The sequence below is a fragment of the Molossus molossus genome, unplaced genomic scaffold (genome assembly GCF_014108415.1).
Source record: "Molossus molossus isolate mMolMol1 unplaced genomic scaffold, mMolMol1.p scaffold_m16_p_13, whole genome shotgun sequence".
NCBI lineage: Eukaryota > Metazoa > Chordata > Mammalia > Chiroptera > Molossidae > Molossus > Molossus molossus.
This window is the reverse complement of record NW_023425348.1, coordinates 86664244-86687759: the sequence shown is the minus strand read 5'-3', so window position 1 is coordinate 86687759 and position 23516 is coordinate 86664244. Positions and strand designations below refer to the sequence as shown.

The following is a 23516-nucleotide window of genomic DNA, read 5'->3' as shown; positions in this document are numbered from 1 at the left end:
CACAGGAATTTTAACACTATTGTAGTCAGACCTGTTCTTTCCTCTTCTTTTTTTTCCCCATTTTTTTTTTTTCTGTTCAGATAGAGTAGGAGAGAGAGAGAGAGAGAGAGAGAGAGAGAGAGAGAGAGAGAGAAACATCGATGTAAAAGGGACACATCGAGTGGCTGCCACCCGCACGACTCAACCAGGGCCAGGGACAAACTGCAACCAAGGGACGTGCCCTTACCAGGAACCAAACCCGGGTCTCTCTGGACCACAGGCTGACCCTCTAACCCCTGAGCCAGACTGGCCAGGGCTTTTTCTCTTCTTTATGGTTTCGCTTTTAGCATTACATTTAGAAAGATTTTTCCAAGGATACATATACATTTACCTAGATTTTCCAATGAGCACATAAAGGACATATTTCACTCTTTACTTATTTGCATTCTGCTTTGCTTGGTGCAGGGCATGTCTATTTGAAGTCATCCTAAAATAAATCAGTGGAAAACGTCTCATCTCTGCTTACACACTTTATTCAAATTATGTTCTAGAAAGTGTTTCTGGTAAAATTGGGTTTGTAAATATTTTATTAGATCACTTTATACTTCACCAGCTTAAGTCAGCTTCTAATTTCTAAGGGTAAAGAGTTAAATGTCAGAAGTGGAAGGTTTTTGACACACACACACACACACACACACACACACATATTTTTTTTCTGGAAAGAGTGGACTCGCGTTGTGAAATGGTCTCATCATCCTTTCATTTATGGTTAGAGAGGAGGCTGAGGAAGCCTCAGGGGAGGCTCACTCCTGCATATCCGACAGACCTAGGTTAACGGGAAAGCAATGTGATGGGCAGAGGACAGAGCCACGGAAGAATGAGAGAGACACTCACCAGCAGCAATGGTGCTGGACAAATCCACTGCACCTGCCCCCCTGTGGAGGAGTAGTGACTTGGAGGTGACAGTGTGTGCTGATCAGAAGGGAGACCAAGCTGTGAAACGGTGTCAGGTGCTGAACTTGTCAAGGAATGATGTCGAAATCAAGGAGATCAAGACCGAGTAGGTAGTTTAGGTGACTGCAATTGGGAAGAGAAGAGTGTTGATATGATACCACTGGACTAAAATTTTCCAGGTCCCTACGTAGCTGAGATAGAAATGGCAGCCAAGGGTAATGTCCTTCAGCAGTTGCTTAGCAAATTCATGAGTAGCACTCATGGGAGTCGGACAGGAGAGAGAGTTCCGTGAAGGAGGCATCTTGTTTTGTAATTCAGCTCAACTACGTATAGTGTACCTTTTTGGATTCTGCAAGATGCAAGTAATCAGAGCTCTGCATGTGCAGGACTTCAGGGCTGTTTGTTGGTGAACGCAGAGGGCAGCATTTGGGCGGAGGAAGGGCTCCTGAGCCAGGGAGACCTGGGTCTGAAGGGGTTCTGCGGCTTACTTCCTGTATGACCCTGGCAAGTCAGTGTTCCTCCCGGGGACCTTGTTTCCTCATGTGTAACACAGGGATAGTGCTAGGTGCATTGTAGCACAGCAATGAATATTTAATCAAGTAGCTTTTGTGCTGGATACATATTAAGCACCCAATAAAGTGGCTGTTGTAATACCAACTGTAAGAATAGGCTACCTTGGAAAGATTTTTCTTTTTTAAATATCTCTCCCTCCTGCTGACTATCCATGGTGGGGGTCAATAGACACATGACCATGAAGAACAGTGAGCAGAAGCAGTGGGGAGGAACCTCCATTGTCAAATAGGCACACAGCATGTGCCCCTTGCCTAAGCCAGAGGTGGAGGTAGGTGCTAAAGATGATTTACATCTCCAGTAGTTTGCAGAAATATGCTTTCAATCATCATGAGCTAGGAAAACACTTTCTTCTTTTCCAACACCTTCCACAAGGCATCTTTGATCTCTTTGTTCCTCAAACTGTAGATGAGAGGGTTCAGCATGGGGATCACCAGCGAATAGAACACAGACACCACCTTGTCCCTGGCGAGCGAGTAGCTGGAGCTGGGCCGCAGGTACATGAACAGGGCTGTCCCAAACAGCAGAGTCACCACCATCAGGTGTGAGGTGCACGTGCTGAAGGCTTTCCTTCGGCCTTCTGCTGAGCGAATCTTCAAGACAGCAGCCACTATGTAACTGTAGGAGAGGAGGAGGAGGAGGAATGATGTCCCCCCAGCGGTGACCACCACGAGGAAATTCACCAGTTGACTGAGGAAGGTGTCAGAGCAAGAGAGTGCCAGGACTGGTGGGAGGTCACAGAAGAAATGGTTGATGATGTTGGGTCCACAGAAGTGGAGCCGAAATATAGAGCTGGCCTGGATCAGGGAGCTCAGGAAGCCCCCGATGTATGCCCCAACCACCATGCGTGCACAGAGGCCCTGGGACATGATGGCAGGGTAGAGCAGGGGGCTGGAGATGGCTGCGTATCGGTCGTACGCCATGGCGGTCAGGACGAAGCACTCCGTTAGACCCATGCCGACGAAGAAAAAAAACTGAGCAGCACAGCCCAAGAAGGATATGGTCTTCTGCTCTTGGAAAAAGTCAGCGAGCATCTTGGGAGCCACTGCAGAGGAGTAGCAGATGTCAACGAAAGACAAGTTGCTGAGAAAGAAATACATGGGTGTGTGTAGACGGCTGTCACTTCTGATCAGAAAGATGAGGGCCAGGTTCCAGACCAGGGTCACAAGATAGATGCCCAGGAAGGTGGCAAAGAGGAGGACCTGGAGCTCTGGATGGTCCGCAAATCCCAGGAAGATGAATGTGGTCACAGACGAGCTGTTCCAGGCCTCAGCTGTGGACATGTTTCCCATGAATGACAAGGACAAGATGCAGACCTGGGACAGGAATGATAATCCGCATTACAGGTGATCTCAGCAAATAATTACAAAGTGCACGAGGGGAGTATTACAGAGCGTTATAGCTTTATGCAAAGACTGCCTTTCTCTCAGGAGGTCACTGTGGTCATTTGCTCTTTGATGTCATGAAGGTGGTTGATGTGCACTTAAACTGTGGATTCAAACCCCCGGTGATGAACTCTTGCTTCCACCATTTAGCAGCTGTGTTACTTTGGATGAGATGCTCAACGTTGCTAGGCTTCCTTATCGTTATTTTAATTTATAGGCTTCCTTATCCTTAAAATGGGTGGCAGTACCTACCTACTTCACATATTTGTGTTAAGAATTAAATAAGAAAAAGTGTGTTAAATACACATCTTAATCTTCAGTGACAGTTGTTAGGACACTCTTGTGTGTCCCGAAAGTGTCACGTGATGCCCTGAGACACCCGTTGATCTAACTCTGTTTTGAAGTTCAGTATTGGAATAGAGAAACCAGCGAAGGGACCAGGTTCAGCTACATAGTTGTGAAGCAATCAGACATTTACAATGTTTTTATTTTAAAGGATTAGGCTAGATAGATATGTATAGAAATGCTCCTAATTGTCAAATGCTAAATCTGAATATACTAATGGAGCTCCAGTTTTTCAAATTTGTCTTCAGTATGTGGTCTCTTAGCTACTTGATTGTTAAGAATGGGGACTGTAGATTTAAATTGCCAGGATTTAATGCTCAGCTTTACCACTTCATGGGTGTGTGATCTTGGACAGGTCACTTGAACTTTCTATGATTCTTTATAATATTAGAGACAATAATAGCACTTACTTTGTTATTAGGATGTGTGTATGTATGTATGTATCATCTATCTATCTATCATCTATCAATCATCATCTGTCATCTCCTTTAGAATATGCTTGTCCCACACTAAGTCTTCTCTGAATTACTAAGTATCCTCAATAAAATTCTTAGAATTTTCAGTGTATGAAGCATCGTTCAGGATCAGGGATGTGATTCCATACAATCCATGTCAGAAAGATTCCCAGCACCCCATCGCCTCCCTGTCCGCAGGTCTATGAAGCAGAGGACCTCTCCCTGCAGGGGCATGAGGAGCAGTGTGGCCAGAGGGCTTGGTGCTCAGGGTGAATGGCTCTCGACGATTTGGAACAGGTCTGATTCTTCTTCAGGTCTTAACTCAAGCAATTAGAAAATCAACAAAATTACCTAAAGTGTCTCATAAACTACATATTTGCAGCCTGTTTCACCCACCTTTTAAAATATAGGGAGTCTCATCGATTTCATTTTTCAAAGTGCAAATGTTATTTTACGAATTTTAAAGCAACATGTGAGAACTGTAGAATGATTTGATCAATGAACAATTGAAATATTCAACCTAGAAAATCACATGCAGTTTCTGACTGATGCAAAATAAATAAATAAATAAATAAATAAATAAATAAATAAATACCCTTGAAACTGAGAATTGCGACATTTTGTCTCCTGAAACAACAGCTCTTAAGATTTTGGTGTGTGCCTTTCACGAGCAAGTTTAGGTATATGTGTGTGGATGTTTGTGTCATAATACACAAACCCTTTCTACCTTACGTTTATTACAGAAATCATTCCAAGTCAGCATCTTCACAATTTGGGGAGTAACACTTTCTCTATTTGCTCTGAATAAAAAAATTTTTTTTCTTTCAACTTAGAAGAGCCACTTTATTTTAGTATCCCTGGTTTTTTCATACATTAGTCCATGCCCACTCATTGCCAGTCAAGGTCTTGGCGAACCTTTTAACTTTCTTCTTGGAACTTGCATAGAGATGCGCTTGGCATTGGGACTCGCTTTCCTCCCTCTCAGCAGCTCCTGCTACAGGTATTTCAGCGCTAAAACCCTCGGTTTGGATAGTGAGAGGACGTGAAGCCATCACCATGCCACGGTTTGTGCAGAGTTTCAGAGATCACTTGCCTTATTCCCAGTCTTATCAATGTGGCTTTAAGCGTTATCCCATGTGTAGAGGTTACGCACCTGTTTGTGAAAGTTGTGTAGACTGCAGAATCGGGAGAGGATTCTTTCCCCTGGAAGAAAGAAAGGGACCTGCAGAAAAGTTTAGCACAACCTAGGGCAGATGTTGAGCCACATGGAGAAACTGGAAGCGGGACGAAAACAGCTCTGCTGGAGCCCTCGCTCATTCTGCGTAAGGTCATCCATTGAGCAAGGCAGGGACCTGAGGTCCATGATGTGGTTCAGGGCCATTTGTGGCACCTGTCCAGGTTGGCAGAAGGGATAGGGTGGTGGTTATCATTCTGGGTAGGTTTCGGGACGAGGCTGGTTCTAATCCTGTCACTGGCCAGCTGTGGGGTGTGGGACAACTCATCTGGCCTCTCGGAGTCTCCGTTTCTCCATTTGTAGACCATGGGTAACCATGACCACGTAACAGAATGGTCGGAGGATTGCTTAAGATAATGTGTGCAAGGCTCATGGGTCTTGAATAAGATATTTGCTTAATAAACTGGGGCTGTGATTGCTATCAGCAGTGAGTACTCCTCAAAGACTATTTTATGGGACTGAGACTTCTTTTTTTTTGGATTGGAGGTGGGGAGTGAAACACTTCCTCTTGATGTCAAAGGTCGAAGTGTGCCTATCTCACAAAAATAAGGAGTTCACTGATGGACCACGTAGGTTTGTAAGAAGTGTTCAGGGGTGAGACTGAAAAATTTAATGATCTGAGGGTTGAGATGTCGGCTGGAAGTCTGCTTTGTATGTTCCCCTTAGGAGGGAGACTTTCCAATTTAAGGATGAAATTTCCCATCTCCAGAAACAGAGAGTGAAGCTGGACAAATTGAAACAAGAAGAAAAGCATATCTGGGGTTTTATCCCCACATATGGATGCCCCAGATCTTATCTAGAACATTCAGTGGAAGGTATTTTAAGAGTTGTAGGGGCCATTTTAAGTCACCAACTCCTGAAGCTCATGAACATGTGCTTGAGAGAAAGGAAGTCTGCAACCTTGCAGTGAGCTCAGGGAAGCTCGGCTCAGTCTGAGTCCGGTCTCCTGACAGCCCTACCATGTAGGTATGAGCAACAGCAGGCCTGTTGTACAGACTGCAGAAGGAGACTTTGAGAGGCTTGATGACTTCACTGGAGCTGCACCTTTGTGAACAACAGTGGCCTTCAAGGCCTTGGTGAAGATATAATAATAATAAAGTAAAATTAAGCATTAATGATTGCCAAGGAGGGGAGGCTGGAGGGAGGTGGTGGAGGGTAGAGAAAGGATAAATGGTGATGGAAGTGGATTACAAAGTAATAAAAATCAAATTAAATTAAACTAAACACCCAGCACAGTATCTTGCACATAGAAGACACTCAGGGGTTGATGGGAAGGGAACCTGTGGAGCTGATTTATGACTCAGCTCATCTGTTATCAAATATTTACCAAGAAAGTGTTGAGGTTTAAAACCAGGTCTGCTTAGCCCTGGCCAGTTTAGCTCAGCGGTTAGAGCATCAGCCTGTGGTTCAGTGAGACCTGGGATTGGTTCCCGCTAAGGGCACGTACCTCGGTTGCAGTTTGTCCCTGGGGGGTTGTGTGGGTGGCAACCAGTCAATGTGTCTCTCTCATATTGATGTTTCTCTCTCTCTTCCTTCCTCTCTCCCTCTCACTCTATCTGAAGATGAGTGCAAAAAGTGTCTTCGGATAAAGATAAAAAACCAAACAAACCAGGTCTGCTTAGTCTGAGCTTAACAGATGCAGTTGGTGATAGAAGGAAAAAAAAAAAAAAAAAAAAAAAGGAATAATGGTAGAGAGAACCGTAACCAAACCCTGGCGCTGGTGTGGGTTGTCCGTCCCCATCATTCCTGATCTGGTTTCTGCTCTTTACTTCATGATGCCTCCTCCTCTCACCTGGGCAGGATCCCAGTGCCCTCAAGGTCTTTCCTGTTCTTCCAGCTCTGTCTTTCATTCAAATGCACAAATTATTGATGAAACGGAAAGAGTCCCTTTCCACAGGAGGTGAGAATTCAAAAGACTCCGAGAACTAAGATTCGGAGGGTATAATTCAAGCCATCAGTTAGAAAGGGAGGGTTTAGAGGTTAGAGATCTCTGCTGTATTCGGACAATGTGTTCTGATCACAGCCCTTCCAAATTGCTTTTGAGATTATTTACTAAAAGTTGGGGCTGTGTTCAAAGGTTCAAAAATTTCATTCCCTCTGAATTGTCTTCCTTGTTGCAAGGGTTCAAACATGGTCCAGAAAGTCCATCAAAGGAGCAGATTAAGGTAAGTTTGGGGCTGAATTTGGGGCAACACGATAGACTAGAGAGGTACACAGAGAAAAACTAAAACCCAAAGAGCTCCCTAGTTATTAAAAAGGGTTTGTAGATCCAGGGTGCTCTGTCAGGTGAGGTGAACAAGGGAATGAAGACAAAAAGTAAGCCAAATGACTGCACTCACCCTATCTCCCTCTTGCTCTGTCTGTCCTTGAGCTGACACCTGTCTTGAGTCCTGTTTTGGACGGATTTTAATCCAGCGTCAGTAACTGCCTTCAATCCCCAAAGTGCTCATAAATTTTGAGAGCCAGCTTGAGGCTGGTTCATTCATCAGAGATAAACATATTCGCTTGGTACATCGAATATGTGTTTGTGGGCAGAAAAGTGGAGGGAAAAGGTAAACAGAGAGGAAGGATGTAATGTTTAAGAAGCTCTTTTGGTATCTGCTAATATTTGAATTTGGGGTCATTTTGGAAGTGTTTCAAAAATGGGGGTGGGTAAATTTGAGTTATTTGGTCTCTCCTTGGAGATGTTTCATTACCTTTGCCCTTGAGGATCTCTTCTAAAGAGAAAGGAATGTATCACCCAAACTTTACAGATTTGTAGTTAATTGATCTCTGGGGTGGTGTGGAGAGCACATACTTATTTAAATGCTCTGAGGACAATGCTTATTAAACTCCATCCCAATGGCCGGCTCCGCCAACCTCCTAAGGCTAATCAAGGTTTCTTCCGGTATACATGATGAACAAAGCCAGCACAGCAACGACAGGACAAGATAAACCCCTAATCTGCAGAAGGAAGCAAGATTGCAAATACTTACTCTTTCCGAATCCTTCATAGAACCTGTCTGGTCTGAAGTATGCTAAATGGGTGGAAACGCAACCTTACAAAGCTCCTACTAAACACTGCACTCGGTGCTTTATGTGTTAACTCACAAAAATCTTTCAACACACACACACACACTGCAGAGGAGGAAACTGTAGTTTAGAGAAGCTAAATAAATTGCTCAAAATTTGACAGCTAGTAAGAGATTGACCCAATAGTCCAAGCCATGACAACGGGATTCCAGACTCTGCAGATGGATGCGTGGTACCTAAATTTGTTTGTATCATAATTGCACATAGATGTGTTGATACAGTCCGTCATGCCCTCAATTCATAAATCATTCCTTCTCCTTCCAAGGCAACCTACTGTCTCCCTCCAGGAGAGAAACATTAGATACAAGACATTTCCCATAAATTAAAAACAAAAACAGAATCCAACTTACTCTGGAATAACATGGTGTAGTACACAATGTAAGACTCTTAGTCCATGGAGGGTCACATACAACTAAGAAATAATTTGGGGCTAGACACTCGACAGAAAGAAAGCCACTCATTTTTGTGTTTGGAGATGGAGGTTAGAAAAATCAAGAAGTTTGATTCAGTTGTTTTTTTAAATGAGAATATTGAACTAAAATAGTAACTCAAGCCTACTCAAATGAAGCTGATAATCTTGAACCCCCAAATGAGCAAGGAGAATGGTCCCTCTTAACCTGTCTGAAGAGACTAGCCTTTCCTTGCTCAATGACTATTTCTTAACCTCAGGTGAAGCGATGGCCTTGGAGGGGGTGCCTGTTTCCCTCCAGACCCCCAAACCACCCTTCACTGTTGCCCGGCCATAGTTACACTAAACTATAAGGATACCTCAGGGGGACATGTGCAAAGTGTGACCTTTGAGGAAAGAAATTATTTCTCCAGAGCTTGAAAGATATTGCTGAGTTATTTTGGGAAAATCTTGGGAAGATATATTTAGAAGAGACTCTAAAAATATTACCAAAGCCCTGGCCAGTTTGGCTCAGCGGCTAGAGCGTTGGCCTGCGGACCACAGAGTCCTGTGTTCGGTTCCCCGCTAAAGGCACATACCTCGGTTGCAGTTTGTCCCCAGCCCCGGTTGGCATCGTGTGGGTGGCAACCAGTGGATGCATCTCTCACATCAATGTTTCTCTCTCTTTCTTCCTCCCTTTCTCCCTCCTGTTCTATCTGAAGATAAATGCAAAAAAAAAAAAATAATCTTCAGGTGAGGATAAAAATTATATATATATATATATATATATATATATATATATATATATATGCAAAAAGAATAGATGATAACATTAGATTGGTTAAATTGATATATTCTGGATTTAGAATTCATTGTTGAAAATCCATCATTAGGAAGTGACTGTAACACTCTGCTGATCAGGTTAAACAGTAGCCTGCGTTCAATGGGTAGAGATGACAGATCTTCCCTGGCTCAATTAAGAGGAAAGAATCCAAAGTCTTAGGGAAATGGGAATGTTCAATTAGGTTTATCATGTCTAATCTGCGTACTAATCCCCTTCCCAACCATGGTTTGTGGGGGGCAGTCAGGGAAGTCCCTTCATTGAGGCATTGAGGAACAGCTGAGAGGGCAGAACCAGCATCTTTGGAAAGCGGCATGACAGGGTGACTGTGAACGATGCTGTCATTGAGACCATGTCTTGATTTTGTTGTGAAGGCTGTGCTACACCTCCAGTGATTAGGCGGGCAACATTGATGTATGGGCAGCGGGGTTTATACGGTCTGAATCCGGCTTTTTACACTTATCACAATGTGTTTCTGATACACCCATATTGTTGTGCACATAAAGAGGCCATTGCTTTTCATTGCTGAGTAGTATTCCATTGTATGGAAATAACATAATTTGTTTAATCACTCTACAGTGGAGGGACATTTTTTTTCCAGTTATGGTTCATAATTTTTTTTTTTATGAATTTTTATTTATTTTTTTGTTACAGACATTTTACCTTTTTACCCCATTGGCACCCCCCCCCCCCCACCCTGTCCCCGGCTTAGTTGTCCATGTCCATTGGTCATGCATACATGCATATAAGTTCTGTGGTTTATCTCTTCCCACCCCCCCACCCACCATCCCCTCTTCTGAGGGATGTCAGTCTGTGCCCTACTTCCATGTGTCTGGGTCTACTGTATTCCTCAGACTGTTATGTTCATTATATTCCGTATATAAGTGAGATCATGTGGTATTTGTCTTTTTCTGCTTGGCTTCTTTCACTTAGGATAATACTTTCCAGGTCCCTCCATGTCATCTCAAAGGATAAGAGATCTTTCTTTCTTACCGCTGCATAGTACTCCATTGTGTATATGTACCACAGCTTTTTTATCCATTCGTCTACTGGTGGACACTTGGGCTGTTTCCAGATCTTAGCTATTGTAAATAGTGCTGCTATGAACATGGGGGTATATATATTCTTCCTGATTGGTGTTTCAGGCTTCTTAGGGTATATTCCCAGCAGTGGGCTCACTGGGTCAAATGGAAGTTCAATTTTTAATTTTTTGAGGTAGCACCATCTTGTTTTCCATAGCGGCTGCACCAGTCTGCATTCCCACCAGCAGTGTATTAGAGTCCCCTTTTCTCCACACCCTCGCCAACACTTGTTGTTTGATGATTTGTTGATGGCGGCCATTCTGACAGGTGTGAGGTGATACCTCATTGTTGTTTTAATTTGCATCTCTCTGATGATTAGTGATGTTGAGCATTTCTTCATATGTCTCTTGGCCATTTGTATGTCCTGTTTGGAGAGGTGTCTATTCAGCTCCTCTGCCCATTTTTTAATTGGGTTCTTTGTCTTCCTTTTGTGGAGTTGTATGAGCAGTCTATATATATTGGAAATTAACCCCTTATCTGATACATCATTGGCAATGATGTTCTCCCATACAGTGGGTTGCCTTTCCATTTTGATGATTGTTTCTTTTGCTGTGCAGAAGCTTTTTAGTTTGATGTAGTCCCATGTGTTCATTTTCTCCTTTGTTTCTGTTGCCTTAGGTGATGTATCAGTGAAAATTCTGCTCCGTATGATGTCCGAAATTTTGTTGCCTACATTTTCTTCTAGAATTTGTATGGATTCACGGGTCACATTTAAGTCTTTTATCCATTTTGAGTTTATTTTTGTGTATGGTGTAAGTTGATGGTCTAGTTTCATTTTTTTGCATGTAGCTGTCCAATTTTCCCAACACCATTTATTAAAGAGGCTGTCTTTACTCCACTGTATGCTCTTGCCACCTTTGTCAAATATTAATTGAGCGTATTGCCTTGGGTCCATTTCTGGGTTTTCAGTTCTGTCCACTGGTCTATAAGCCTGTTCTTGTGCCAGTACCAGGCTGTTTTGGTTACAGTCGCTTTGTAGTATAACCTGATATCTGGTATTGTGATCCCACCTACTTTGTTCTTCTTTTTCAAGATTGCTGTGGCTATTCGGGGTCTTTTTAGGTTCCATATGAACTTTTGAAGTATTTGTTCTAGTTCTATGAAATATGTCATTGGTATTTTGATGGGGATTGCATTGAATCTATAGATTGCTTTGGGTAGTATGGACATTTTAATGATGTTAATTCTTCCAATCCATGAACAGGGTATGTGCTTCCACTTTTTTATATCTTCCTCTATTTCTTTTTTCAATGACCTGTAGTTTTCTGCAAATAGGTCCTTTACTTCTTTGGTTAAGTTTATTCCTAGGTATCGTAATTTTTTTGGCGCGATGGTAAATGGGATTGTTTTTTCAGTTTCTCTTTCTGTGAGTTCATCATTGGTGTACAAGAATGCCGTCGATTTCTTGACGTTAATTTTGTATCCTGCTACTTTGCCAAATTCATTTATTAAGTCTAATAGATTTTTGATGGAGTCTTTAGGGTTTTCTATGTACAATATCATGTCATCTGCAAATAATGACAGTTTCACTTCCTCCTTTCCAATTTGGATCCCTTTTATTTTTTCTTCATGTCTGATTGCTGTGGCTAAGACTTCCAGTACAATGTTAAATAAGAGTGGCAAAAGTGGACATCCCTGTCTTGTTCCTGTTCTTAATGGAAATATTTTTAGTTTCTGTCCATTGAGTATGATGTTGGCTGTAGGTCTTTCATATATGGCCTTTATTATGTCGAGATATGATCCCTCTATTCCTACATTGCTGAGCGTTTTTATCAGAAATGGATGCTGGATTTTGTCGAATGCTTTTTCAGCATCTATTGATATGATCATGTGGTTTTTATTCTTCATTTTGTTTATGTGGTGTATCACGTTTATTGATTTGCGAATATTGTACCAGCCTTGCATCCCTGGAATGAATCCCACTTGGTCATGGTGAATAATTTTTTTGATGTATTTCTGGATCCGATTTGCTAACATTTTGTTCAGGATTTTGGCGTCTATGTTCATCAGGGATATTGGCCTGTAGTTTTCTTTCTTCATAGTGTCTTTTTCTGGTTTTGGAATTAGAATTATGCTGGCTTCATAGAACGTGTATGGAAATCTTCCTTCTTCTTGAATTTTTTTAAATAGTTGGAGGAGAATGGGTGTTAGTTCTTTTTTGAATGTTCGGTAAAACTCCCCCGTGAAACCATCTGGGCCTGGGCTTTTGTTTGCTGGGAGAGTCTTGATTACCTCTTCAATTTCCTTAGTTGTTATTGGTCTGTTCAAGTTTTCTATCTCTTCCGGGGATAGTTTTGGGAGACTGTGTGTTTCTAGAAATTTGTCCATTTCGCTTAGATTGTCGAATTTGTTGCCATATAGTTGTTCATAGTAGTTGTTAACGATCTTTTGTATTTCCGTGGTGTTGGTTGTTACTTCTCCTCTTTCATTTCTGATTTTGTGTATTTGGGTTCTCTCTCTTTGTTTCTTGGTAAGTCTACCTAAGGGTCCATCAATCTTGTTTATCTTTTCGAAAAACCAGCTCTTTGTTTCATTGATCCTTTGAATTGTTTTTTTTGGTCTCTATGTCATTTATTTCTGCTCTGATCTTTACTATTTCCTTCCTTCTACTTGCTCTGGGGTTTTTTTTTGTTTGCTTTCTAATTCTTTAAGTTGTGAGGTTAGACAGTCAATTAAAAATTTTTCTTGTTTTTTGAGGTAGGCCTGTAGTGCTATGAACTTCCCTCTCAGAACTGCTTTCGCTGCATCCCATAGATTTTGTGTTGTTGTGTGTTCATTTTCATTGGTTTCCAGGAAGTTTTTAATTTCTTTCTTGATCTCCTTGGTGACCCATTCATTGTTTAATAACATGCTATTTAGCCTCCATGTGTTGAAATGTCTTTGCATGTTCTTGTTGCAATTGATTTCTAGTTTCATGCCATTGTGATCTGAGAAGATGCTTGATATGATTTCAATCTTCTTGAACTTGTAGAGATTTAGTTTGTGTCCTATCATGTGGTCTATCTTTGAGAATGTCCTATGTGCACTTGAGAAGAATGTGTATTCTGTAGTTTTGGGTGTAATTCTCTGTAGATATCTATTAAATCCATTTGGTCTAGTGTTTCATTTAGAGTCTCTGTGTCCTTGCTAATTTTTTGCCTAGAGGATCTATCCAGTGCTGTCAACGGGGTGTTGAAGTCCCCTGCTATGATTGTATTGTTGTCGATTTCTCCTTGGAAGTCCTCCAGAAGATTTTTAATATATTTTGGTGCTCTTATATTGGGTGCATATATGTTTATCAAGGTTATATCTTCCTGTTGGATAGATCCTTTCAATATTATGTAGTAGCCGTCTTTGTCTCTAGTTATGGTCTTCATTTTGAAATCTATTTTATCAGATATGAGAATTGCTACCCCAGCTTTTTTTTGCTTTCCATTTGCTTGGAAAAATTTTTTCCATCCCTTCACTTTCAACCTATGTGAGTCTTTTGTTGAGAGGTGGGTCTCTTGTAAACAACATATAGATGAGTCATGCTTTCTTATCCAATCAGCTACTCTGTGTCTCTTTATGGGAGCATTCAATCCATTTACATTTAAGGTGATTATTGATATGTACTTATTTATTGCCATTTTTGTTTAGTGTGGTTCTATTTTTCTTCCCATTTCTCCTGCTAATTACAGCAGTCCTTTTAACATTTCTTGCAGTGCTGGTTTGGTGCTAATGTATTCCCTTAGCCTTTTTTTGTCTGGGAAGCTCTTTATTTGATCTTCTATTTTGAATGATAGCCTTGCTGGGTAGAGTAGTCTTGGATTCAGATTCTTGTTTTTCATGACTTGATTACTTCATGCCATTCCCTTCTGGCCTGTAGTGTTTCTTGTGAGAAGTCAGCTGAGAGCCTTATGGGGTTCCCTTTGTAGGTAACCTGTTGCTTATCTCTTGCTGCTTTTATGATTCTCTCTTTGTCTTTAATTTGTGGCATTTTAATTACTATGTGTCTTGGTGTGGGCCTGTTTGGGTTCTTCTTACTTGGGACTCTCTGTGCTTCTTGAACTTGAATGCCTTCTTCCTTCACCAAATTAGGGAAGTTTTCTCTCACTATTTTTTTGAATATATTCTCTATCCCTTGCTCATTTTCTTCTTCTTCGGGGACTCCTATGATGCGAATATTATTACGTTTCCAGTTGTCCCATAGTTCTCTTAAGCTGTCTTCCTGTTTTTTAATAGTTTTTTCCTTTTGTTTTTCTGATTGGTTGATTTTTTCTACCCTGTCTTCTAATTCACTGATCCGGTCCTCAGCTTCCCCTACTCTGCTTTTTAAACCTTCCAATGTGTTTTTCATTTCGGATATGTCATTTTTTATCTCTTCTTGTTGGTTTTTAATTTCCAATTGGCTTATTTTCAGTGTCTCTATGTCCTTACTCATGCTGTTCAGCTTCCTCAAGATCATGGCTCTGAATTCTAGCTCTGTTAACATGCCTAATTGCTCCACATTGATCTCATCTTCGATGGAGGTGTCTTGCTCTTTCATTTGGCTTCTGTTTCTGTGTTTCACCATTTTGGCTATCACTGTGGGTTTGGAGCCTGTCAAGTTCTCCCTGTGGGTGTTGGTGTTCTGCTGTTTGTGGCTCCCTCTCCTGTGTTTAGATGAGCGAGGGAGGACCGACGTTGAACACCACTGTCAAGTCTTACTTTCCTGGTTAAAGTTGCCAGCCCAGGAAACGTACTGTTATCCTCTAGCTTTTTGCCTGGAGGCTAGCAGTCTAGGTTACTTGATGAGTTTTGGGTTGTCAGTTGATTGAAAAACTCCCTCTGGTGCTCTGGCTTTCACGGGGGTGGGGCAGATGCTGGTTGTTAGTGAGCCTAAATTAACACTTCAGTGACCCACAGGGTGGGGTTGGATCTCCGAGGGAGGGGCTGCTGCCTCTCCTCAGAGCCCTGGGAAGGAGCAATGTGGCCACCGTCCTGAGTGGCTGCACTCAGCCAAAGCTCTGAGCGCCCTCCAAATCCCGAGTGTCCCGACACAGTTCCAGTCCAGTCTGCCCTCCCTCTGCTGGAGCCCAAGGTGAGTGGCTGTGGCTGTTTCAGCCTCTGTCCCGGCTGCGCTGTGGAGCCGCCTGGGAGTGTGACCCGCGGGCGCCGCTGCCGACCGTGGGCTCCCAGCCCCGTCTCGAGCCTTCGCAAGCCTCCCGGGATGGAGTCAGTGTCCCTCGTTGTATGGTCCTCCAAGCTGCTTTTCTGTTGGTTTTTCCCGTCAATTTGTCTGTGTTATAGTTGTAATTCCAGTTTGGTTCTGGGAGACGGTCTATGTAGCTCCGTTCACTCCGCCGCCATTTTTCGGTCCCATAATTTTTTAATAAACTTTTAATTTCAAAATAATTGTAGCTTTGTTTAAAAATGGTACCATGAACGTGAACTTGTGACTTACCTGTTCTCAATGACATTACACTTATCTAAATTTACCATTTTCAAATGCTCAGTAAGTTGCCCATCATCCTGGTCTGGTTTCTTTCCCAGAACTGACCTGTGTGATACTACTGAGTTCAGGTTCTTGAAGAGCACATGGCACAGTGCTTAGAGCATGGTAAGAATATAATGTGTTACAAGTTGATCAACTATTATTACAATGCTGGGTTCTCATGTGGATTTTAGTCCCTCAACAGCACCTCTTACAACTGACCCTACAGTTTAGGCATACTTCCACTAGGTGTCAGCACCATTCCGTAGTGAGGTGGGGTCTAAACTAGTAGGCATCTGTGCGATCATGGTTTGTTAATTCAGTTATCTCAGTTGTAATCATGCTGTTTGAATTTCAGAGTTCTACTTTAGCTGTTTGATTTAAGAGTAAAAAATTAAGGCCGAGAGAGGTCAAGAGTCTAATCTCCCCCAGTAGAATGGGAAATGACGTCAGGTTCCATGACTTCTAGCGTAGTACTTTCTCCTTGCAAACATATTTGAAAGACCCCTAAAACCTCTAAATGTACATTTATATTGTACCTTATCTTTGTTTGGAATTCCTGGTGAAAAGACATTGAATCTACATCAGGTTGACATTTATCCTCATGACCAGTGGAAGAAATACAAACAGACAACTTTTCAAACTCCACTTTGAGAATCAAGAGTATATTTTAGTGCAGAGCATTTCTGGATTTTTTTTTCTGGGCTTTGCTTTGAAGCAATAAAAATAACGGCATTAAAATAATGATGCTAAAATGTTAAACACCCATGAAAGCAAACCGTATTTTAAGAGAAGCTGTCAATGAACAAAATCTAAAATGCATAGAATCCTAGTGAGATGAAATTTGAGTTGAATCTCAAAGAAATGTGTCCTAAACATTTGTAACTCTATGTGGAGTTTATTTGCTTTTAAACTTTTTTGATGTTCACTTAAAATTCTGCTTTAAATTCTTTTATTTAATCATATTTGAAATTTATTATTTTCAAGTAAGGGCATGGAGAGTTAGTTTATGGCTATGTCCTGGTTAATTTGATAGGGCAACTTTCTTCCTCACTCTCTCATTTCTTACAGACTGGGTTGACAGATGCACTGAGTGTTCCCATTCTTCATTTTCCCTTCCAGTGCAAACATTGCTACTTTATAATTTGCTCTTTATTTTTGAGCTTCTCCATCTTACTTTGTAGAGTGTCGCTATCACTCCAATCAGAGTACGCATGACACATAAAATTGTTTGACCATCTCTGCCAAAGGTGGGACCAAGGCCGTCAGTGCCCATGCCACGCACCTGACTGCCCCAACCCTGTTCCACGGTGCCCGTCTCGTCATGTACCTGCCACCCAGTTCCTAAACCAGAACAAGGTGGAGTCCATAGTCTATCCTCTGGTGATCCCTGTGGTGAATCCCATCATCTACAGTCTTAGGAATAAGGAGATGAAAAATACCACGAGGAAAGCTGTGGAAAGGGTCCGTGTGCTTTCTCTCCGGCATTCATTTTCCTGACCCTGAGCTAATGATTATAATGAAGCTATGAAATGGGCCAGCTGTGCAGAATTTCACGTAGTTTTGGACTAGTTGATCTACACAATGATTTGTGTTAGCCAGATTCCCCCCCTCCTTTTCCCAATATTCCCCTAACCAGTTTACCTGTTGCTTATTTGAAAACAGTTTGGCCATTTTGGGTTTCTAGCACAAATACAATTGCAAGCATTGAGATGATAAATGTTCGATTTCGCACAAAACTTTACCATGACAAAGACTGAGTAACCTAAAACACTGAAATAGAGTTCGTGGTTGTAGGAGGAAAACATTGGAAAAATGTTCGTCCAGCATTCAGGGTGGTGATTCTTAAGGCAGGACAGAGACATGGCCTGATGACCTGAAGAGGGGACACTCTTTCTAAAAACAGCCGCCTTCGCCTCTCACGAGGTTCCAGCATGCTTCTTGTAGGGCAAGTGAGCAGCTCCAGACAGACACCCGCCCTTAGTTGAGAATCATGACTATTAGGGGCCCGGGACTGACAGGGTACAGTATTAACTCTTTAGATGCATTAAGGCAGGAAAGAGATGGAAAATTTCTAATTAGGGTCTTAATGACCAAGCAGTTGGGACAACCTCATGGCTAACTCAATCAATTATACAAGAAGTGGTCTCTAGGGACTTGAGCAAAACCGTGGAATCATCATTTAAGTCCAAAGTAGCAACTTTCTAACCCATGCTTGACAGTTTCTTTGGAGTTTACAGAAGAGGAGCACACCTTCACTTGGGGTGAAACGTTCTCTGGTTTTACCAGTTTTGGGATAAATTTTAGAAGAGAACTTAGCCAACGACTTGAAGAGAGTGATTTTTTTACCTCCATATTTTCTCAAAACTTGTTATGTGTCCTTGAACCATCAATAAAAAACTAGAATTCATTTATTCAGCTGTGGCCCCTCTTGGGTAGGTTGTAAATAAGTGATTAAATAAGTATCCACTTACAGGTCATTGGGCAAGTTATTTTGGCTCTGTGTGCATTAGTTTTTCATCTGTAAAATAGGAATAACAAAAGTTATTATCTTATAGGCTTATTGTGACGAGTTCAATGAGTCAATATATGTAAACACTTAGAATAGTGCGTGTGTATAGCAAATGCTCAAGAGGTGATATTATTATTATTATTATATAATGATTTATCACCATCTAAGCCAAAGAAATAGAAGACATTTTCTTGGTTTGGTAGAAAGTGGGATCTTTGTAATGGCTTTGATGCATGGAAAGTGGTTGTACTGAGAGCGGTTAAGAGTGGTTAAGAATTTATTGTGTTAAGTCATCAGACCCGCGATTATTAATCTATCGCTGTCATTTTTCAGGCATGCACCTTACACAAGTTACTTACAAGCTCCATTTTTCTCATCTGTAAATTGAGGATAACAATTATATCTGCCTCATGGAATTCATACAGTTAAGTGAGAATGTGCATGAAAAGGGCTTGACCTATTGCCTGGTATATATGGTAGTACTTAATAAATGTTAGCTCATATTATTGGTCAATATTATTAGTCAATTTTATATAAATCCAGAGAAATTCAGATTAATGTGCTAAAGAGAGGCAAATTAACTAGCTTTGGAATGTCTGCTCAAATGGGGACATAACAGTCTCAGTAAAGAACATGCCTGTACTTCTCACCTGTGCTACTTCCTTCCTTTGCGTATAGGAAGCAGTCCCTGGGGGAATAGAAAGAACTCAGGTTCAAAGAGGTGAACTCACATAGAGATGCTACCCTTTTGCCAACTCTGTCAGCCGCTGGACACCTTGCTTTTTCCTTATAACCATTTTCCCTTCACTTTTCTTTATCCATACTTCAGTCCACTGAACTCATACCCTTCAGTTTACCTTTGGTAGTTACTTTAAAATTTAGGCCAAAAGTAATTTTTTAACAAAACAAAACAATAAATAAAATCAGCTGTCAGTGATCTAGTATCATCTCCAATTTTTTTTTTTTTATGTACAAAGATTCTGAATATAAGATCTTTATAAAAATCTCTCGTTTGGCCACATACATGTTTGCCAGTAATAGATTTTTTTCTTTGCATTGAAAAGAAATAAGATTCTATTCAGCCATAAAGAAAGATGAAATACTGCCATTTGCAATAACATGAATGGACCTTGAGAATATTATGCTAAGCAAAATGAGTCAGAAAAAGCTAAGAACCATATGACTTCACGCATGTGTAGGATGTAAAACTGAAACTCATATGAAACAAACAACAGTGTGGTGGTTACCAGAGGGAAGGGGGAATGGTAAAGGGTAATGGGGGCTCAATAGATGGTGACAGAAGATTATTTGACATTGGATGGTGGGCACACAATGTAATACACAGATCAGGTATTATAACAACCTACACTTGAAATCTATACAATCTTATTAACCAGTGTCACCCCGATACGTTTAATAAAAATATGTAAGTAGAAAAAAAGAAGATTTAAGATACTTTTGCAATTTGCCCATCTACCAAGGAGAAAGTAACACCCACTTATTAATAATCATTAAGTCTAATGCATAAGATGGAGATTGGCCACGAGGCTCGACTAAAGCAAACCTGATCTGGGGCTTACAGCAAGCCACGTGTTAAATAAAGCAAGCCAAATAAGTGCATTTACCGTGAGGCATACAAACATACACATCAAACAGAATATTTTGGCACTAAAGGAATCAGGTATTGTGTAACTATTTGAAGCCGGACAGGGCACAGCTGTCTCTAGGCGGGGCTAGTGAGCTGGAGATGAATTCACTCGAGTCGAGTTACCACAGTCAGGGTGTGGCAGCATCTTCGCAGCCTCCGAAAATCTTTTCCAGATGGGCTGAAGTTTACCAGGCTCAGAATAGCTAGTTCCATAAGCCAGGATGCCATTTTTAGTTGTCAGTGGAGAACAGAGCTGCCAAGCCTGTACCCATGCCAGTAGCACAATTCTCTGTCGTTGAGGAAACCACATGGAAAAAGGAATTACAGTTGGAAGTCTATTTGGAGAGAAAGGCATCAAAGCAAAGTGGATAATGTGTATGGGGCCCTGAGGTGGCCGGCTGCAGGGTCCATGCAGCCTGAGGGCCTGGGCCAGGGCGCTACCATTTTTCTCTCCCCAGGCATTCCTTGTCTTCTAAGTGACCATCTTCCCCCCAATCACCGTATTATTTGCAGATTGATTGACTGACAGATTTTCCTTTTTCGGTCTAAAAAGGTTTTGTCTCCATAGTGCCTCTGTTACACATTTCATTGATCTATGATGGTCTGATTTTGTAGTTTAATTTTTAGAAACCTAGTTATTGTCCATACATACTGTTAACGAAGGGGAGTGGCCTCCCCTCTTGCTAGCGGGGATGGCTTTCTTGTGCTAGCCCAAGAAAAGAGATTTTCTGAGACTTGCACTGGAGAATGAGTGATTTTTACTTCTGTGGAATGATACGTCTGGGTTTGCAAAGTCCCATTTCCCTTTGCCCAGGCATACAAGAAGTGAAGCTGGGCTTTAACAGAGCTAAAATCAGAGTCAGCATCCAGAGTCTCCGTTCCATACTGGAGCACGGTCCGGTAGAGCATCAGGTTAGCTGTAGTCCGTCAGCCCACTGCGTGTGGGGGCCCACACGGCTGTGGGCCACATGGGCAAATGCAAAGAAGCCAACAGTCACAAGAATCCCAAGCCAAGAGCACCAAGAGCAATGAGAGAGAACTTTGTTTAAGAGATTATGTATTGCCAAATTTTCTCCTGCTTGCAGTGGGCATGCCCATTCTGGCCAACTATCTCTGTCCCCTGGTATGATTAACAGTCAAGTACCTCCCCTATGTCACCCCGACTTTACTGGGTGTGCAGTTCTCTCCCCTTTGTTGGATCCCTTCTCCCGTGTTTTGTAGGGAACAGGCCAGTGGTTCTCTGGGGAGTTGCAAAGTTGCAGCTTCCTGATGCAGCTGCCTAAATTACATGCCTGTAATGTCTGGTCTTCTCTTTGCTTCTTTGCTATTATTAATAGGTAGCTAATTAAAATGGTGGTGGTACCACCTATATTCCTCTAATTTTCTGGTTGGTACATGTGGTCACACATGTTGACATACTCATGAATTAGTGACTGGTACCGTCACCTTTGCCCTATAGACAAGCAAAGCCACTGGCTGGGCTGTCTGCTCATGTGACACTGTGGGCAGGGCTGTAGGATGGCTACACAGCTCCCCAGGTGCTCTGGTTAGGTTTTCTGCACAGGTGGGTCTGAGGCTGCACTCAGCAGTGGGAAGGGCTATGGATTAGCTTCCTGGCCTGGCCACGACCACAGAATTGGCCCCAAGACTTGCAAGGCTCCTGGTCTGGGGACAAAAGCAGGCAGAACTGTGCACCATGCTCCCCAGACAGACAGCACCACTGGCTCAGCTCTGTAGAATGTCAAAGTCACTGGCTGGGCTTTTGGCTCAAGTGCTGCTGAGCTATGCAGCTTAGCAGGTGCTCTGGCCAGGCTTCCGGGCTGGACGAGGCCAGGGGATACGCTCATCAATAGGTGGGCTGTGAATTAGCTTCCTTGACTTGGGAAGAGTGTATCAGGGGCCCTTAGCTGGTGTGTTATATTAAGAACATACAGAGTATAACCTGCTGAATGAAGAGGCACAATTCATCCACATGGGGTTGACAATATCTCATTCAGTGTCCAAGCTTTCACTTTGGAGAGGTAAAACCCCCTGGGTTGTTTTGATTAAAGGCACAGTTTCAATATACTCACACAAAGAAAGTAAAATTACAAGGTTTTTTTTACCAACAGATTCCAGAAAAGGGAAGTAGGGGTGCAATGAGCCAGGGGTAGGTGGTCCTCATCCCAGGTCATGAGTGAGCAGGAGACAGAGAATCCTCCCACCAGGACAAGCATTTCCCCTTGTTTCTGGTGATCAGTGGAGGAAAAATGGCACATATGAGAACTGTAATGCTATCTACCATTTCACCAGAGTCAGCAATGCATTCTCTTGTTTCTTTCTGATTTTAGGAGCACCAAGTCAATGATTTGGAGAAGAAATATTACAGAAATCACCTATGCTATCCTCTTGGGATTCTCAGATTTTCCAAGAATCATAACAGGACTGTTTGTTGTATTCCTGTTGATCTACACTATGACTCTGACTTGGAACCTGAGACTCATTTTCTTAGTAAGAATGGACTCCCACCCGGCCAGAATAGCTCAGCGTTTGAGCATCGACCCAGGCACCAAGAGGTCACCAGTTCCATTCCCAGTCAGGGCACATGCCCAGGTTGGGGGCCAAATCCCCAGTGGAGGGCATGCAGGAGGTTGCCAATTGATGTTCTCTCTTATCAATGTTTCTATCTCTCTCCCTCTCCCTTCCTCTCTCTCTAAAATCAATAAAGAAAATAACAATAAAACAAACAAACACTCGACTCCCACCTCCACACACCCACGTACTCCTTCTTTGGATAACTTGTCCTTCTTAGATATCTGTTATTTGACTTCCATAATCCCCAAAATGCTCTCCAACTTCGTCCAAGAGCAGCAAATAATTACCTTTGTGGGTTGTGCTGTTCAGGGCTTTGTCTTTTCAACCATGGGCCTGAGTGGATCTTGTCTCAGGACAGCCGTGGCTTATGACCGACATGCTGCCATGTATAATCCACTTCTCTGTTCATCAATCATGTCACCCACCCTCTGTGTTTGGATGGCACCGAGGTCCTGTTTGGCTGGACTCTTTCTTCCATATTCCAATTGTGTGGCCTGCTTCAGCTCCATCTCTGTGGGCTTAAATGTCACACACCACTTCTTCTGTGACATGCCCCAACTGCTAGTCCTGTTCTGCATGGACACTTTCTTTGTACAACTCATGACTGCTGTATTAACACTGACCTTTGGGGTGATAAATGCTCTAGTTGCTATGATATCCTTGTCTGTATTGTCATCTCCATCATGAAGATCATTTCAACTAAAGGCAGATCCAAGGCTGTCAACACCTGTGCTTCTCACATGACAGCGGTCACCCTCTTTTATGCCTCAAGTATGTTTGTCTTCTTGAGTTCCAGCTCTGTAGGTTCCTCCAGCTTCGACAGATTTATATCGACCTTCTACAACATGGTGATTTCCATGCGGAATCCCTTGATTTACAGTCAGAGGAACAAGGAAATCAAAGATGCCTTGAAGGGGTTTGCAAAAGGAGAGAGGCCATTGTAGACAATCTATCTCGTCAAAATCATCTTAACCCTCAACAGTATGCACATGAATGGAGTATAATAAAATTGATACTACCTTTGGGCAAAGAAGGTTTAACTT

The 23516-nt window shown here is 42.1% G+C and overlaps 2 protein-coding genes across 2 annotated transcripts; one reads left to right on the top strand and one right to left on the bottom strand.

Moving 5' to 3' along the window:
* Positions 1–1762: 1762 nt before the first annotated feature.
* Positions 1763–2805, bottom strand: LOC118628823 (olfactory receptor 5A1). The gene has a single exon (XM_036259790.1). It carries the CDS (start codon positions 2793–2795, stop codon positions 1839–1841), a length of 957 nt encoding a protein of 318 aa, XP_036115683.1. The 5' UTR covers positions 2796–2805; the 3' UTR covers positions 1763–1838.
* A 4247-nt stretch (positions 2806–7052) lies between these two features.
* LOC118628717 (olfactory receptor 5AN1-like) lies at positions 7053–23417 on the top strand. The gene is given in 5 exon segments (XM_036259650.1): positions 7053–7087; positions 22230–22398; positions 22635–22667; positions 22669–23137; positions 23140–23417. Coding segments are annotated over 5 exon segments (984 nt in total).
* Positions 23418–23516: the final 99 nt, after the last annotated feature.

Coding starts and splice junctions, on each gene's coding strand:
- LOC118628823 (XM_036259790.1), bottom strand. CDS start 2,795: ATGGGAAACATGTCCACAGCTGAGGCCTGGAACAGCTCGTCTGTGACC.